Source organism: Callospermophilus lateralis, chromosome 11 (genome assembly GCF_048772815.1).
Source record: "Callospermophilus lateralis isolate mCalLat2 chromosome 11, mCalLat2.hap1, whole genome shotgun sequence".
In the NCBI taxonomy this organism is placed as follows: Eukaryota; Metazoa; Chordata; class Mammalia; order Rodentia; family Sciuridae; genus Callospermophilus; species Callospermophilus lateralis.
The window spans coordinates 54,901,379-54,919,394 of NC_135315.1; the positions used below are offsets into that span (position 1 = coordinate 54,901,379).

At 39.9% G+C, this 18,016-nt stretch overlaps 1 protein-coding gene across 1 annotated transcript in view; it reads left to right on the top strand.

Annotated features, from left to right (window-relative positions):
- The window catches only part of Dnah9 (dynein axonemal heavy chain 9), a 328,584-nt gene that overhangs the window by 271,265 nt on the left and 39,303 nt on the right, over window positions 1-18,016 (top strand). The window contains exons 60-61 of the mRNA XM_076870265.1: window positions 4,958-5,151; window positions 7,633-7,781. Of these exons, the coding sequence (XP_076726380.1) occupies window positions 4,958-5,151; window positions 7,633-7,781 (343 nt within the window). The remainder of the gene's footprint in view (window positions 1-4,957; window positions 5,152-7,632; window positions 7,782-18,016) is intronic.

An 18,016-nucleotide genomic window follows, 5' to 3' on the forward strand; every position in this document is an offset into this window, starting at 1 on the left:
CTGAGGCAGAAGGATCACTTGAGCCTAGGAGGTCAAGGACAGTCTAGCTAATGTGACAAGACTATCTTAGATTTTAAAAAATCGATCCTTCTGTCACAATAACCACACTTCAAGTGACCAATGGTCACCCGTGACCAGTGGTTACCTTTTGGACAATATGATCCCAGACCTTGAAAACAACAACTCATATGTCTGATTACTTTATGGAAAAATAGGTTCTGAAAAGCAATTTTGAATGAGCCCATCTGCAGAACTAGAACAATGAGAGAAATGGATTTGTCAACACGGGCTCTGGAATCAGACACACCAGGGTTCCAGTTCAAGTACGTGTGTGCAAATGGCCTCTCATATGTTGTCTTAGTCCTCTTGTTTCCAGGGCAAGGGCAGAGGTTTCCAGGGGGTCCTGAGTCCAGGTTCTCCTCCTCCAGAGCAAAGAATTGAAGGAGACCCAGGAGGTTGGCAGGAAAGGCAGAGGCTTATTGAAAGTGAAAGTAACATATTGGGAGGGTAGAGTGGGTGGAGGGTAGAGTGGCTCAAAGCACTATCTACACAATAGGCCTCACTTTTATTCTCTCCTTCTCCCTTAGCTGGATCTGAGGTTGATTGGCACCTGGAATGACAGCTGAATTTTATATAATTTCTTTTCTACTGCCCATGTATGTTTCTTTTTCCCTCAGAAAATGCATAGAAGGGGAGCAAACCACAATGCTAATGATAGGTTCAACAGCAACAAGTTAACTTTTAGGTCGGTCTTTTGGGCTATTGCACATACCTGAGACTGAGAGCTTTCCCTTCGTGAGTGATCTTGAATTCCCTTTGTGGTCATCTAGCTTTCTCACTTTAACCACAAGATGGCCATGTTTTCCTTCACAAGAAGGGGCTTACGATACCGTGCTGCGAGGGCCTAGGTTGAGCTGAGAACCCTAAGACATGGTTCCTTCCGTGTGCCATATCTCCTACCTTAACACTCTGAGCCTTCGGTTCCTTATCTGCAAAATGGCCATCCTACCTAGCACCTTTGTCGAGGGTTGTCAGACTGTGTTAATGTTCAGTAAGTGGAAGCAGATTATGGTGTCTTGATTTGAGGCACCATAAATCCAATCTCAGTCTCTGACTCTACCATCTTCACATGGTGAAGATGAAAGTTGGTTTCCTCTGTGGAGGTTTTTTTTTTTCCTCTTGTTATAAGGGCACCGGTCATACTGAATTAGGGCCTACCCTTATATCCTCCTCTTAAATTAGTTACATCAACACAAAGATTCTATTTCTAAATAAAGTCATGTTCACAAGTCTGGGAAGCTAGTTCTTCAATATATCTTTTTGATGGGCACGATTTATCCTATAACAATCATGATTCTTCATTACCCTGTAAGACGCATATAGCTGTCATTGATACCAGTTGTGCCTAATAGAATTTGTATTATATATAGAAAGAAAAACTTTCAGGAACTCTAAGTTGCCCAATTGGGCCTAGTCCAGTTTCCTTTCTCTATATTATCACACAAAGCCCTCTGCAGTAAAAGTCAAGAAGAATAAGTGATTCACAGGCATTCATTTTACATAGCTCAACTCAAAAGCTATTGTGCAATTTCATTCCATTCCTCTTTTCACAAAATGTGTTGTTTGGTTGGCTTGGCTTGGCTTGGCTTCCTTCTGCTCTTCGTTTTGTTTTGTGGGCGGGGCTCATCTGGCTGTTCAAAGTCTTTTGCAAATGAGCAAAGCTTTATCTTTCTATATGAGTTTGTTGTGTGAAGCAGCAAAGTCCAGATCCTTCAAAACTCAATTGCAATCCAGGATGCACACAGGTGAGGGACAATGCGATATGTGGTATACATGGACTTTGATAAATACTCTTTTAAAATATCTGGTTGGATTTTAGCCTAAAGCAACAAAATAAGTATAATTAAATAGGACATGATCTTAAAAAAAATTTTAGAGGCTGGGGTTATGGCTCACCTAGCATGTGCAAGGCCCTGGGTTCAATCCTCAGCACAACATATAAATAAATAAAATAAAGGCATGGCGTCCAATTACAACTAAAAAATAAATATTAAAAAAAATTTAAAGCATTCTATCTAATGAGGAAGGTTGATTGTCTTGTTTCCCCAGAAGAACTAATAAGCAGGAAATGGATGAGATCTTTCTGATAAAATCCTGCTTTTATTATTATCCTTTGGAAGGGTTTTTTTTTTTCAATCCCATCAAATGCTGAACTGTAAGGTAATAGGAATGTTCTCTTCATTAGGAAATCTCATCTGTGATGAATTTCTTTGTTAACCTTTGAAAAGGCCTCTCACTACCACTCTGGTTGCCAGTTTAGCTCAGTTGTATTTTGCTGTGCAGTCCAAAGTAATTAGGTTAATTAGTCATTTCCATTTAGCTTATTAGAAGGCTAGAAATCCCTTTCCCTCATTTGGGAGATTAAACGTTGCAATTGTGTTCACCCCAGAGCTTCAAGAAACTGTGTTTCAGACCCAGTTCTTGGCAGCTGGGGGTGCTGATCACAGTGTAGTTTTCTCCTCTTTATGGAGATGCTGTGGGGGTAATTGGCCTGCAGAAGGGTTAATGATGATGTAAGCTGGGGAGAGGAGGTGAGTGGCTATCTGGAAGAAGATGAAAGTCGGTTCCCCAGCACAGACAGAAATCATTACAGCAGCGGCAGCTGTTCTCGGTCCACCAAGAGCCCTCCTACTGGCCACCCAGATGTCAAACTTTATTAATCGAGCACTCACTAAGTGCCGGGCAGTGCCTTAGAAAGCTCTTGCCCACCGGGAACACACAATCTTGTGGGAGTAACAGATAAGTAAACCGGTAATTGCAATTCAATAGCTATCCAGCCCCGGAGGAAGGACCAGGGAGGACTTTATAGTTTTCAAAACTTTGCATCTACTTGAGAGTGAGAGAGTAAGAGAAGCCACAGGTGATTACTTGGCCTCACTTTCCAGATGGAAAAAAATCCAAAACTCACGAAGGTATAAAAACAGTCTCCAAGTCCCGGAGCTCATCACCAGAAATCTTGTTTATCTGAGCTTCCTCCACTGTCTCATTCACTGCTTCTCAGCATGAATGAAAATGTGGTCTCCCTGCTATAAGTGGTCAGCATGAAATCCAGGAGTCACAGAGTACCTGTGAAAGGATCTGTGTTCATCCCCCTGGAGGAAGAGAATAGGCAAGTCCAGGTCAAGTGGATGGGTCCTTCTGCAACTTCACCTTGCCCTTCTCACCAGATTCTTATCCTGCAACCACACTGTTTTCTGCCATGCCCTACCCTCCAGACTATGGCTCTTGTTGATCCTTCTCATAAAAAGCCCCTCCCTTCCATCTCTACCCGACAGAACTCTATACATCTCCCAAGACCACACTCATCTCCTTCCTCCTCAATTTAGGCTTGTAAGCTCCTTGAAGGTCCATGTCTTTTTGTTCACCATTGTGATTCCAAGTCCCTAGGAAGTAGCAGGCATGCAATAAATGTTAAAAGAATCATGAATGAGTCAATGAATGAAGGGATTCAAATAACAAGAAAGGATTAGGTTTTTTCAAAATTCATGGCACTGTCATAGGTGCTTTAAACATGCGGTCTAGCTTTGGAGAAACCAAACACATCAGCAGAGTTGAATAATGATGAAGGGACTGCAGGTCAGTAAGCATCTAGGTTAGTGGTGTTGGTGGGCACTCTGGATAAACAGGATAGACACTCATCCACCCAAAATGTAGTTCCTGTGTCAAGACTGATGATGCCACACATATACCAAAAGGATACGTAAAAGTTGATTAATCCAATAATGAGGCCTCTGGCAGAAGCAGGGGTAATCCCAAGCATTCTAAAAATGGCTTGAGAGAGCCAGGAAAAGAAACCACCTTGGGGTACTTATGGTAGTTAGGGGATGAGTCCGGAGCAGGTGCCCCTGGGCACAGGCAGGGGCTTACCTGGTACAACATCCCTCTAGCACCTAAGGAGGAAATGGCCAGGCTTAGTGATCAGCTTGCCCAGATGTGAGCAGAAGAGGAAGAAGGAGGGATAAGGCTTCAATGCTATCAGCAACCAAACATCTGAAACTGATTGAAGGTTTAGTAAAGTTTCCAACTCTGTGAGCAGCTCTATGTGCTCCACCCCAGGGGAAGGACTACATGTTCTACGTTATAGAGTCTGTGCCTGGGGAAAGTCGCTGACTTTGAACTGGCCCTTGACAACTCAGAGAACCTTAAAAAATAGAAAGCATGATCAGCACAAGAAAAGCAAGGAGTAAAATTTAGTGGAGAAGACCACAGAGTCTTGCATGTGGTAGAAGTAGTGCAAAGGAAGAATTGGGTGGGGAACGAGTCAGGCATACTTCCAGATAGGAGACTGGTAAGCTGAGACAAGGTAGAACACAGCAGCATACCTGGTAAACTGGATGAATTGGGGGGAAGAAATACATGAAAAGATTTCATTACTTAGCTATGTCCAAATTGACTTAATCCATACAGAAATAGACAACTCATGGAAATTTTAGTAGTTGACATTAATACAAAGTCAATGAGATATTTTGAGAGATGAATTGACAGGATTTGGTGGCAGAGTGAGTGTACAGATGGAAAGAAGAAGCCTATGACTTAGGCGTCCATGTAGCACAACCAGAATAGTAATGGTACCCCTTTATGCCCCTCTTTTCCATGTAATATCATGCAAGTAAGTGTGGCTCAGTCTCTGCTGTCTATAGTCTCAGAAAACTGGTCATTTGCTAATTTTACATATTACTGGGGGAAGTCTGATGAGGATGAGCAGGTCAGAATCCTCTCTCTTCTTTGATTTTTTTTTTTTTTCCTGGAGGAAGATCCAAGACTCCAAACAGACTGTACATGAGACAGAGTTGTGTATATAACACCACTTGCCTTTCAACCTCCAATGCAACACACAGCAAATTATAGCTTTCTAGAGAAACTGTATTTTGGAGCAAGATTCTTTGCAATTTCCCAGGCACTTTCATCAATGGAAGAATTCTCTAATCTGGATCGAGACATTGAAGGATCTGCCAAAAGTTGGAAGAAGTTTGTGGAGTCGGAATGTCCCGAGAAGGAGAAGTTCCCCCAGGAGTGGAAGAACAAGACAGCCCTTCAGCGCCTCTGCATGATGAGGGCCATGCGGCCTGACCGGATGACCTACGCCATGAGGTAGAGAACATGGGATGGTGGGAGGCCTGGGACAGGCACTCCAAAAGACAGTCTCAGGACGGCAAGGCTAAAGGGTTATCCAGCTTTTCACTGCTATGATCAAAGTGTCTGACAAGAACAATTATAGAGGAAGAAAATTTATGTTGGTTCACCGTTTCAGATGTTCAGTCTATGGTTGGCTGACTCCATTGCTTTAGGACAGAGACAGAACATCATGGCGGAAGGACATGGAAGAGAAAATCTGTTCAGATCATGGCAGCCAGGAAGGAGAGGGGTGGGGCAGAGGGGCAAGGAGCAGATATTGTCCAGGCCATGTCCCCAGTGACCTATTTCTCCCAGTCACACCTCAGCTGCCTACAGTTAAACCACCCAGCAATCTATTCAAATTATTAATCTGTCAAGCAGACTAATCTACTAATGAGGTTACAGAGCCCATCATCTAATCATTTCACCTCTGAACATCCCTGCATTGCCTAACACATGAGCTTTTAGGGGGATATTAATAATATAAACCATAGCGGTTGAGCGTCTAGGCCATGTGTGTACGGTAATAAGATCCTTTTTATCAACAACCAAAATTCCAAAGAACAGAGAGTTCATCCTTAGCAAGAAAAACATCTCTTTCATCACATGTTTTTTAAAAGGGAAAGAAAGATGGTTATAGCTTTAAGTAATGTAATAAATGAATGGCAGAAAATTGAGGATAATTTTTATCTGCTGGCTTCTCATTTCTCTGAAGAGTTGGAAGACCATCAGTTGAATTTGTGTGAAAGGGAGAGGGGCAAGGTTGAATATTTGAAGAGAGTGGAGAATGTTGGAAAATGGATCTGTGAAAAATGGGAGGGAAGGCTGACCAGGGAGCTCCAAGTGGCACTGAAGGGCCTGGTTACGATCTGGTTAAGATCTTGCACTTGTAGGGGCACCTGTCTTCACCATTGGATGATTTTCTCCAGAATCCCAGGTATACATTCAGAGCTACATTGATCCAGAGCTCAGATCATCTCAAATTGGTGTGTTGAAATAAGAATTAGGCAAGGAAGGTAAGGATGTTGGCAAGAAAATGACTAGGAGTCATAGGTCATGTATTTTGCAGAGGCAGAAAGCAGATCAGTGATTGCTGAGGATGAGGGCATGAGAATTGGAATCAATTATAAGGAATCTATAGTGTGATGAAAATCAAGTTCAAACAGTAGATTATGGTAAGATTGTGCAACTTGGTAAATGTACTTTAAAAACATTGAAAAATATACTTAAAAATGAGTGAATTGTAGGGTATATTGATTATACATCAATGAAATTATTTTTTAAAGAAAAAAAGAAATTATATAGGTCACAGAGTCTATTCTGGATAGGAAAATGAATAAAGTAAGGTGGTATGGGGGAAAATACCAGAAAGGCCAGGATACTGAAATTCCTGCATTTGTAATGGCACCAGGGCAAAGAATAGGTGAAGTAAAGGTGCATCACCAAAACAAGTATAAGGATACACAGTGTTAGAAAAAGGGATAGCTCCCTTTATGGCATCAGACATAAGAGAAGTTTCCAAGTAATGATATGGATGAAGGTGTAGCCATGGAATTAGGTAGCTGAAGAGGGAAGGAAATGAAAGATTACTCAAATTGAGGTCACTTAGAGGATAGAGGATTGTCCACATGGATATTGATGTTACCCAGGCAAGAGGAGAGGAAGTCCAGGAGCCTAAGGCTCGAGTGTTCAGTGAATGAGAAGTGTGGCCAAATGGGGCGATAGATGACAATGATGTGCATGGATAGTGGTGAGACAGGGATAATGAGCCTCACTGGAAGCATGATAATGGGAAGGTAATGGTTTAAAAATAGCACTGGACAGTGAGCAGAACCCTGATCACTGACAATCCTCAGGTGCAGGAGTATGAGCCCAGAGGAGAAGGCTGCATGAAGAAATAATGTCCTCGGGGGATAGTGGAAGTCTCAGTGAAGGTCAGGAGTTTGGCAAGACCGTCATAAAACGTTTGCAGCTGTGAGGATTTATTTAGCACAAAATGGGCCACTTCAGAAGGGAAGCATTGTTCAATGGAGTGAGAGGAAAGAAAACGGAGAATGACGAAAGATGAGAGCAAAGAAAGAATCTGGTAGAGCTCTAAATCTTGGGCAGGAATGGTGCATAGCAAGGATCTAGAGAATGGTGGTCTAGCTGCCAAAAAGTATTCAGAAGGCATTGGTCCTAATCAACCCTATGGATGGATTGACGTGAGAGGGCGCCAGGCTGGAGTTGGTAGTGACCTGGTTGGACAGTAGTACAGAAGGAGCTCTGATCTAGATGAGCTATCCTCCAACTAGCAGCACAGTTTGTAAGTGTTGACAAGTTGTGGACTTGTAGCCAGTCCTAGCTCTATAGCTACCTAATCCACGATCTGGGGCCTATTCTTTCTTTTCTAGAGGCTTCCATTTCTCAAATGTTATCGTTTTCTGACTATATGTGTGTATACTTTCTTTCTGGCAGAGATTTTGTTGAGGAGAAGTTAGGAAGCAAATACGTAATGGGAAGAGCACTAGATTTTGCAACTTCCTTTGAAGAATCAGGACCAGCCACTCCAATGTTTTTTATCCTGTCCCCTGGGGTAGATCCACTGAAAGATGTGGAAAATCAAGGTAAGGAAAACCTCCTCTTGGAACCAACGTTGTACTAGCCCCCTTTACTCTTGGGTCTGTGGGTTCTCTTTTCCAGATTCAAGGTTCACTATGCAATACTCTCCATTTATAAACAGTAGAGAATCAAGGTCATTGCTGAAGCAAAACTAGAGAATATCATCTGAGAGAGAGGCCCACTCTGTGCTGTGTAGGGTTCAATTTCATTGAACCCACTCAGACAATCCAGGATAATTCTTGAATCTCGAAATCCTTAATTTACTCACATGTGTAGAATTCTCTTTGCTATGTGAAGTACATATTCGTGGGTTCCAGAGATGAGCAAATGGACATATTCAGGGGCCTGTTCCTCTGCCTACCTATTCCTTTTACACTCTACATTATTGCACCAAACTCAATTACTTTTCATTCTCCAAAATATGCTGTTTCCCCTCCTACATTCTCTTCCCTAGCCTCGGTCTACTTATCCTGCTGGGTTGACTTTAACATCATCACCTCTAAGAAGTCCTGTTTGATTCCTGAGGTTGTAGGCTCCCCTCCCATGTATTTCTAGAGCACCCTATCTCTACGAATGCCACATTGTCATTGCCTGGTGACTTCTGTCTCTCTGAGTGAGCACCCCTTGGGTATTATTTTCAACCTTGTTATCTCTAGTTCTTAGTATTGTGTTTTTTTATGTCATGGGTGTAATGCCTGCCCCACCCCCCCACACACACACACACACTCATCCATAGTACCTGTAGGGAATCGGTTCCAGGACCCCCAACAGATACCTAAACCATGGATGCTCAAGTCCTTTATATAAATGATGTAGTATTTGCATGCATACCACCATGCACCTTCTCTCATATACTTTCAATGACCTCTAGATGAGGTCTTATTTGTTTATATTTATTTTTTAGTTATAGGTGGACACAATATCTTTATTTTACTTTTATTTGGTGCTGAGGATGGAAGCCAGTGCCTCACGCCTGCTAGGGGAGCGCTCTATATCTCTGAGCCACAGCCTCAGCCCTCTAGATGACTTATAATCCCAATGCTATGGAAATAGTTGTTACATTGTTTAGGGAACAACAAGAAAAATCTGTACATGTTTAATGCAGACACAATTTTTTTTTTAATATTCATTCATGGTTGGTTGAATCTGTGCAAGAAGAACCCAAGGATACCATGAGCCAATGATTTAAGAAGGAGTGAGCCAATGAATGACTAACACAAACTATAAAACTAGCAAAACTGTATTTTTTTTTCAGAGTTAAATAAAGACGTGATGAGTTTTTATAAAACAAAAATGCAGACTATGTAATACAACTTCCTGAGTAGTCAGTCTTTTATTCATTGTGTACTGAAAGGAAAACACAGCACATGCCTTGGGAGATAAAACTACCCTGGTCCTATAGAGTAGATGAGTTGTATAATTGAAAGAAGGAATTAACTATTCCTTATTCACTAACTAAATATGGACTTTCACAGTTTCTTAAAAAGAATCAAGTAACACCTGCTCACAGTATTTTTAAAGAATGAATAATAAAGTTGAATTTAAAAAAAAACAAAAACAGCTCCGGCCTTCCCCATACCAAGTCCTTTCTTCCAGACACAGTTTTTGACCATTTCTAAGTTTAGTCCTCCTGAGTTACTTTTCTGATTCATACTAGTGATCGTTTGTCGCCATTTCTAAATTTAATCAGTTTTAGAGACCTATTTATTCCATGAGATGAGAAGTAGGAATCTAGCTCCCACTGTTATCTGAAACTCCGTGTGTCTGTTGGCATCCATGTGTCACACAGTAGGTATACAGACCACACTGTCTTTTTTAAGCTTATTTTTTATTTTTTTAAAAAATATTTTATTAGAGTTTTATGAGTTTTTTAATTTTTTATTTTATTTCATTTTATTTTACTTTTGTTTTGTTTTCTGCTTTCTTGATGCAATGACATTAATGACCTTGTGGATAGGGAGAGAGACTGCCCCTCTCAAAGCTCCCAGGTTGGTCTTCCAGATAGGAAAGGGGTCACCTGAGAGCACACTTCTCCTGTGCAAACTAACCAGTCTAGACGTCCACCCATCTCCTTGGTGAGCTCTCACACACCAAGCCCAGTATTCCTCCTGCCCTAAGTCAACCCACAGTCAGGTACCAGACAAATAGGGACAGTCCAGATGCCCCAACGCTCACCAGAAATAATCATATTAAGCAGTCCTGATCTACTTACCCTGCCCTGCCTTGTGTTCCCTATGAAAACCTTGAGAAAGGCTCTGACTTGGATTTACCCTTGCTCCCTTTACCTCCTGACCAAACCTAGTACTTCCCCCACTTGGCCCTGCATGGTATAATGTGTCTCTTTCAGGAAATGTGATAAAATGTGATAAAAAAAAAAATACCCCTTCAGTGGCATTAGCTTCCTCTTGTCCCCTTATCTCTATAAATTAAAATCCCATAGATACAAATGAGACATGCTACTACTCACCAAGACTCTATCTGTTCTCCCAAATTTTTCAACAGGTTTTGCTGAGATATAATTCATAAGCCATACAATTCACCCATTTAAAGTGCATAATTCAGCCAGCCATGGTGGTGCACCCTTGTATTCCCAACTACTAGGAAGGCTGAGGCAGGAGGATCACAAGTCCAAGGCTAGCCTGAGCAATACAACAAGAACCCCACCACATAAATAAATAAATAAAGTATGCAATTCAAAGTATTTTAGTATATTCACAAAACTATGCAACATTCTAAATTTGGAAAAAATATTATTTTCCCCCAAATAAATGCTATATATGCTGGCAATCACTCCCTATTGAATCCCACCACCTCCCTAGAGCTAGTCAACCATCAATCTACTTTCTGTGTCTAATATATGCCTGTTCTGGACATTTCATATACATGGAATCATACAATAAATGCTTCTCCTATGACTAGCTTCTTTCATCTCACAAAAGTTTTTCAAGGTCAAAACATGTATCAGAACTTCCTTCATGTGGCTGGATAATCTTCCATTATATGGCTATACTACCTCTTATTTATGCATTCATCTGTTGATGGGCATTTGGGCTGTTTCATCTTTTCATTATCATGAATGATGTTGCTGTGACCATCCACATACAACTTTGTGTGTGCACAAGTGTTTTCAATTATAATAAAAGCGTTAAAAATATTTTCAATTCTCTTGGGTATATACCTAAGGAGTAGAAGTGCTGCATCATATGGCAACTTTATGTTTTAACTTTTTGAGGAACTTCAAAACTGTTTTCCAAAACAGCTTACAATTTTATATGCCCACCAGTGATATGTGAATCCAGTTTCTCCACAGCTTCAACACTTGTTATTGTTCATCTTTTACCTACCATAGTGGGTATGAAGTGTATAGCTCCCTATAGTTTGGATTTGCATTTCCCAAATGATGTTGAGCATCTTTTCATGTGCTTATTGGACATTTGTATATCTTCTTTAGAGAAATATCTATCCAAATCCTTAGTCCATCTTTAGAATTTTGGTTATTTGTCTTTCTATTGTTGAGTAGTAGAGTTCTTTATATATTCTGAATCCAAGGTCTTTATCATACATAGGATTTGCAAATATTTTCTCCCATTCTATGGAGGTTCATTTTACTTGTTTAAGCACAAAATTTTTAATCTTGTTGAAATCCAGTTTATTTCCTTCTTTGGATAAGTGGGGTTTGGTATTGCATTTTAAAAACTATTGCCCAACCCAAAGTCACAAATATTTGTTCTCCCATGTTTTCTTCTAAGAGATTTATATTTAGGTCTGTGATTCATTTCAAGTTAATGTTTGCATATGGTGTAAGGAAGAGGTCCAGCTTTGCCCCATGGCATGTGTATATCCAATTGTCCCCTGTGCCATTTACAGAAAAGACTACTCTTTCATGATTTAATTGTCCTAGAACTCTTAACAAAATTAAATTGACCATAAATATAAAAACTTATTTTAATTCTATTCTCATGATCCATGTGTCACTTTATAGTAAGTTTGAAATCAAGAAGTATGAGTCCTTCAGCTTTGTTCTTTATTTCAAGATTATTTGGGCTACGTGAGGTCTCTCATATTTCCATATAAATTGTAAAACTAGCTTTTCAGTTTCAGCAAAAATTAAAGAGCTCAGATTTTAACAGGGATTGTACTAGGCACATAGGTCAATTTTGGGAAAATTGTCACCTTAACAATACTTAGGGTTTTGATCCATGAACATAGAGTGCCTTCCCATTTATTTAATTTTCTAATTCAGTTTTTAGAACAATATTGTGTAGCCTTAAGTGCACAAATCTTGCACTCCCTTTGTTAAATTTATTTCTAAGTTTATTTTTATTCCATTGTAAATGAAATGGTTTCCTCCACTTCAGTTTCACTTCGAGTAAAGTTTTATCCTAAAAAATTGCCAAACTTATTTATTGGACCTAGTATTATTATTAGTGGATTCCCTAGGATTTTCCAGATGCACTGTCATGTCACCTATAAGTACAGAGAGTTCTGCTATTTCTTTTTTCCAGTCTGGAAGCCTTTTTGTTTGGTTGGTTGATTTTTGTTTTGTTTTGTTTTGTTTTCTTAATTTCTCTGGCTAGAATTTCCTGTACAATGTTAAGTAGGAGTGGCAAATTTTGATATTCTTGTCATTGATCTTAGAGGAAAAAATTTAGTCTTCACCGTTAAGTCTGACGTTAGCTGTGTGGGTTCTTGGCAGAAGTCCCGTATTGGATTAGAGAAGTTGCCTTCAAGTTCTAGTTTGTTGAGTTTATTTCCTCATATGGTGAAAAGGTGTTAAAAATTGTCAAATGCTTCTCCTGCAAGCATTTGATTACTGTACAGTGATAATATATCTTCTATTGATTCTATTAATTGGGCTGTTATAGTTTTGATCTGGAATGTCCCCCAAGGCTCATGTATTGAAGGTTTGTTCTCCTACTGGTGGTACTATTGGGAAGTAATAAAAACTTTAGGAGGCGGGTCGTAGTTTAAAAAGGCAAATCACTGGGGTCATGCCTTCAAAGGTATTACTTGTCCCTTGCCTTTCTCTGTGTCTCTGCTTCCTGAGTACCATTAGGTGAGCACTAAATGGTCTCTATCATGATGTTCTGCCTCACCAAATGGCCAAAATGATGTGGACAAGTGACCATGGATTGAAACCATGGGCCAAAATAAATCTTCCTTCCTCTCAATGATTTTCTCAGGTATTTTGTCACAGTGATAAACAGCCAACATAATAGTATATTGTATTCTTTATTTTTTTTAAATTAACAAAACTTAAACTCCTGGGATTCCAACTGGCCTCAGTGTATAAATTTTCTTATATATTTCTGAACTCCATTTTCTTATCTTCTGTTGAGGATATATTTTGGGGGGGTGGAGTATTGAGGACTGAACCCAGGGGTACTTTACCACTAAACTATATCCCCAGCCCTTATTATTTTTTTTATTTTCAGCCAGGATCTCACTAAGTTGCTGAGGTTGACCTGAAATTTGGTGATCCTCCTGCCTTAGCCTCCTGAACTGCTGGGATTACAGATGTGTGCCAACATCCCCAGTGAAGATATTGACATGGAGATTCATAAGGGATATTGACCTATTTTTTTCCTTTCCACGGATGTCTTTGTCTGACTTTAGTATCAGAATAATCCTAGGAGTTTATATAGCAGAATGAGTTTAATAGTGTTTCCTTCCTTTTTTTTTTTTTTGTCTTAAAAGATTTTGTGAAAGATTGACATCAGCTTTTTGTCACTACAACAAAATACTTGAGGCAGTTAGCTTCATAAAGAAAAAATGTTGATTTATCTCATAGTTTGTGAGGCTGAAATTCCAAATAGCACAGTGCAGGTTCTGGCAAAGGCCTGATGGTGGATGGCAGGGCCATATATCGGGAGAATCACAGAGAAGACAGGAAACAGAGAGGGAGGGCCAGACTGAACTTGTTGCTTATGTAACAGTTCTCTTAGAACTCAAGAAAAACACAAGATAATCCCTTTCTTGGGCCATACCCTTAATGACACAAGAATCCCCACTAGTCCACACCTCTTAAAGACTCCACAGCATATCCTAATACCACCACTCCAAAGGACAAAGCCCCCAATCACAGGGACCCTGGGAAGAAACCCAAAATATATCCAAATCATAGCATAAGAATTAATTTTTATGAATTCAATGGTTAAGCCATCTGAGTCCTGAGCTTTTCTGAAGTTTTTAAATTACTAGTTCAATCTCTTTTCCAGTTACGTGTCTATTCAGATTTCCTATTTCACCTTGATCAAGTATCAGTAATTTTCTCCTTTCTAGAACTTTGTTCATTTCATCTAAGTTATACAATTTATTGGTAAACACCTCCCAAATTGAGATCTCTATATTAAAATGTTTAATTCCTCTACTGAATATATTGTAACTTAAGTACTGTTAGTTAAAATTTTAATTTCTTGTGCCATGAATTTCAGGTAATTTCTCTTGACTTCCCTGTCTATGAGCTAAGGTTTCCATTTTTCTAACTTGTGTTAGCTATGCCTTTATTTTTACGCAATCAAGAACAAATTCATATTCATTCTCCTGTTACCATGAATAATTTTATGCATATCTGGTCTAAGGGTTAATTTTTAAATTTTAAAACCAATAAATAGCACATGTATCCTAATGAATACAAACATATTACCTGCTACAGAGGCAAGTAATGACTAGGTTTACATCCCTTTCTTTTTGATTCCATATCATAATCTCTAGGTGTCTTCAAAGAAGAATGTTCCTAGTGTAGAGGTTTAAAATCATGTAAAATTTCAGTTTACTTCATATGTAAATGATAATCTTCTTTGATAGCTTCTAGTTTTTTTCTTTCCCCTGGAATTGCAAATCGCCTTTTATTTTCTTGGAGGGGAAAAAAGTTCCATTTACTATTTACACTGGCTTCTTATTCATTCTATACATTGAAAGGAATCCATTTTATTCTTGAACATACTCTTCCTAGAGCCCAGTGACAAGCCTATTCTAATATAGAAAAGTTATATTTCAGTTTCCTACGAAGTTGACATCCTGGGACTTATTTTCTTGGTATTCTGTATTAGTTCTACTATCTTTATAGCCCACATATTTTATTTCCTATTTTCCATCTCATCAGACAAGAATCATAAGAAGTAAAATTTCCAAAGTCTTGTGTATCTAAAAATGCTTCCATTTAGCCCAAATAATTGTTTGATAGTTTTTCGAGTACCAAGTGATTTCTACTCAGAACTTTGGATGTGTGACTCTGTTGTCTTCTAAAAGCCAATTTGTTCATGCGTGGTCATTTGCCAGTAGAATGATATTCTCTTGTTTTTTTGGTTAGTGAACCATTTTTATTCCCTGGAAACTGGAATCATCTCTCTACCTCATGTCCTGAAATTTCAGGAGTGTCTGGGTGTGGGTCCTTTCCATTCATCCACTCATCTCTTGGCATGTCATTTTAGCTCCAGAAATTTTCCTCTATTATTTTGGTAAATGCCACCATTATTCACCAAGTTGTCAGTTAATCCTCTTAAACAAACTTCCTCTACTCTCACCACATTTTGTCCTATTGATTCAACCTACTAAATGTGTCTCCAATCCATTCAATTGTTTCTATTTTCATTTAGATTCTAGTCTGAATCACCATTGATCTCTCACCTGGATTATCAGAATAGCCTCCTAACTCATCTCTGTTCTCCTGCAATCCTCTGAACCCTTCCACCAGAGTCATCCTGCTAAACCTCAAATCTGGTCATATCACTCTGTACTTAAAACTTTCCAGTGGAATCCCATTGTTCTAAAGGTTAAGTCCAGTATCATTAACATGATCTATGTGGCATTTACAGACTGTCCTTTCTGTCCAGCCTTAGGTCTTACCTTCCCCCATGCTCATTCTACGCCAGCCACCTGACTGTTTCAGATCCTCAGTCATTCACCAAGCCTTCCTGAACTAGGACATTTGCACAAATGGTTCCTTTTATCTGAAATATTCTTGACAGTCCAATGCCTATTCATCCTGCAAAGATCAGCCTCTCCTGACCTCCTCCCTGCAAGACGATTTGCTTCCCAATTATACATTCTTATAGAATTCTATATATTTGCACCAGGGCATTTAATACAATTCTAATTTAATCATGGATAATTTCACTTTACGCTTGCCTGCCTGCTTGTCACTGACATCTTTGAGGTCAGGGACCTTGACATCTTGCACATCGTCTCTTTACCAGAGCCTAATTGTGAAACTACCACAGATGTACTCAGTAAGTATTTGGGGAATGAATTAACAGATAAATGAAGGACTGTCATAAGAACTATGGTCATGGCTAAGTTATTCCTGACTCTCAGTCTTGCAGAGTGTTCTGCATTCCTTCTGTCCACTAGAAGCTTTGCTCCTTTTATAGAGATAAACCTAGTTTCCTCATTTTCATTCAGTGTTTTCCCTCCTGGAGGCTTTTATATACTGTGTTTATGAGCAATTTCCTAGTGTTCCTAGCCAGTTGACCTCCAACTATTCCATCATGTAGTTTGAAGCTTTCTGTCAGTCAGGCAAACTGACCCCTCCCTGATCCATATTGCTTATTTGTCTCTGAATACATTATCTCCGGCTTGCCCTTGGCATAAGCTCCATGCATATTTCTAGAAGCAGTATTGCTGTTCATCAGCCAGAGATTACTTAGACACCTGTGCCCCTCTCCCTCCTGCCCTCTTCACGGTATGATTTATTTTCTAATTCATCCATTTAGAACACATATTCTGAGGACACACGTTTCCCACATCCTGAATCTAATCAGCTTGCCCAGTGAGTCTCTGTTCTCAGGCTTGGAATCTTCATGTTTGACACCAACGCTTTTCCCCAATCTCCCCTAACCCCAGTATATTAAATAAACTTACTGTGTCTTTGCTTTGTTTGTGCAGAGTCTGAATATCAGACAGTCCATTGTATTCTTCCATTTAGATTCTTGAAATGTTGGCATCCTTTCCCGTCTTTGAGCATTTGTGTTCTTACCTCTCTCGTTTCTCTAGTCCTTTGTCTTACTACAGCAGTCTTTAAGGTTAGGTAGAGGTCAAAAATCCCAAGAGTCAGACTAAAGATTTGTTCCTTTGTCTTCATTCCACTCCCCACCCCAAATCTTCATGTTCCCATGCACAGACAAAGCTGGGAGTCCCCCAGGCTCCTGAAGTTCATAGTCTCATCCTTGGTAAATCATCTCTACTTTTCTGGCCCCTTTGCACAACCCGGTCTTCTCTGGGATTTTCTTTCCTGAATAATGGTGAGCGGGGAGGGGAGGAGAAGAAAGAAATTCCATCCACTTTGTTGGGTCTTTGTTTTCAGGTGAAATCTACCCTCATTCACCCTCTCTGCTTTTTCTCCTTCATCCTCCAATTAATCCTTTAACAGGGCTTTAATTTTTACCTTTATTCTCTCTCTCTTTCCTCATCACCTCCTGTCCAAAGGAACCAACACGTGTTTTCACTTTTGCTTCATCTACTTTTTCCTTGTTTTCTCTCATCCAAGATGCCTTCCTACACACACCCCCCCTCAGGTTGCTGTGAGGATAAAAATGGAATCTCAGATGTGAGAAGACTTTGAAAAGTTGAAAGCCCAGTTAGCATTGTGCGGCCTTGTAATGACGAAGATGCTTCGTCTGTTCTTTGAGGCAGCTCAGTGTGCTCCTTCCCTTGTATCTTCCTGTCACATCCTTTCAAAGCCAAGCTTCATCTTTGGCCCTCCCCTCGCTGCCCTTAACACAGGCATCTTCTCTGGTTTTCCATTCACTCATCTGTAACGTGGTCTTGCTCCTTCCTCCTTTATCCAAGTACCTGGTTTTGACAAAGTGAATTCTGCCCTGTCTATTTTGTGATCAGAAACAAAAGCTATATATCCCATTTTTGGCTCCTCGTTGCCCCCTTTTTCTTTTTCCAGTGTTCTGGTCGGAATGAAGAATTTGCTTCGATTGGCGTAAGCCTGCTACCAAATGTGTTCAAAGAAGCAGATTTCATTGAGAGTGTTTTGGCAGCCACATTATCGATTCCTTGCTCCGGGTTTCTTTTTCATTGCACTTACCTGTGTTCTCATTTCTGTAAGAGGCAATTAAAAGTATATTGGGCTGGGGCAAGTCCATTCTTTTCAGAGTGCCTTCAGGATGGAGGGAGTGTTGTTTTTTGTGTTGACAGAAACTCACTTGTTCTCCTGGCAGGGAGCAGATGAATGAGAAGAGAGATGAAGGTGGAAGATCTGAAAGGAGATGGGATTTGGATGATGGGGTTT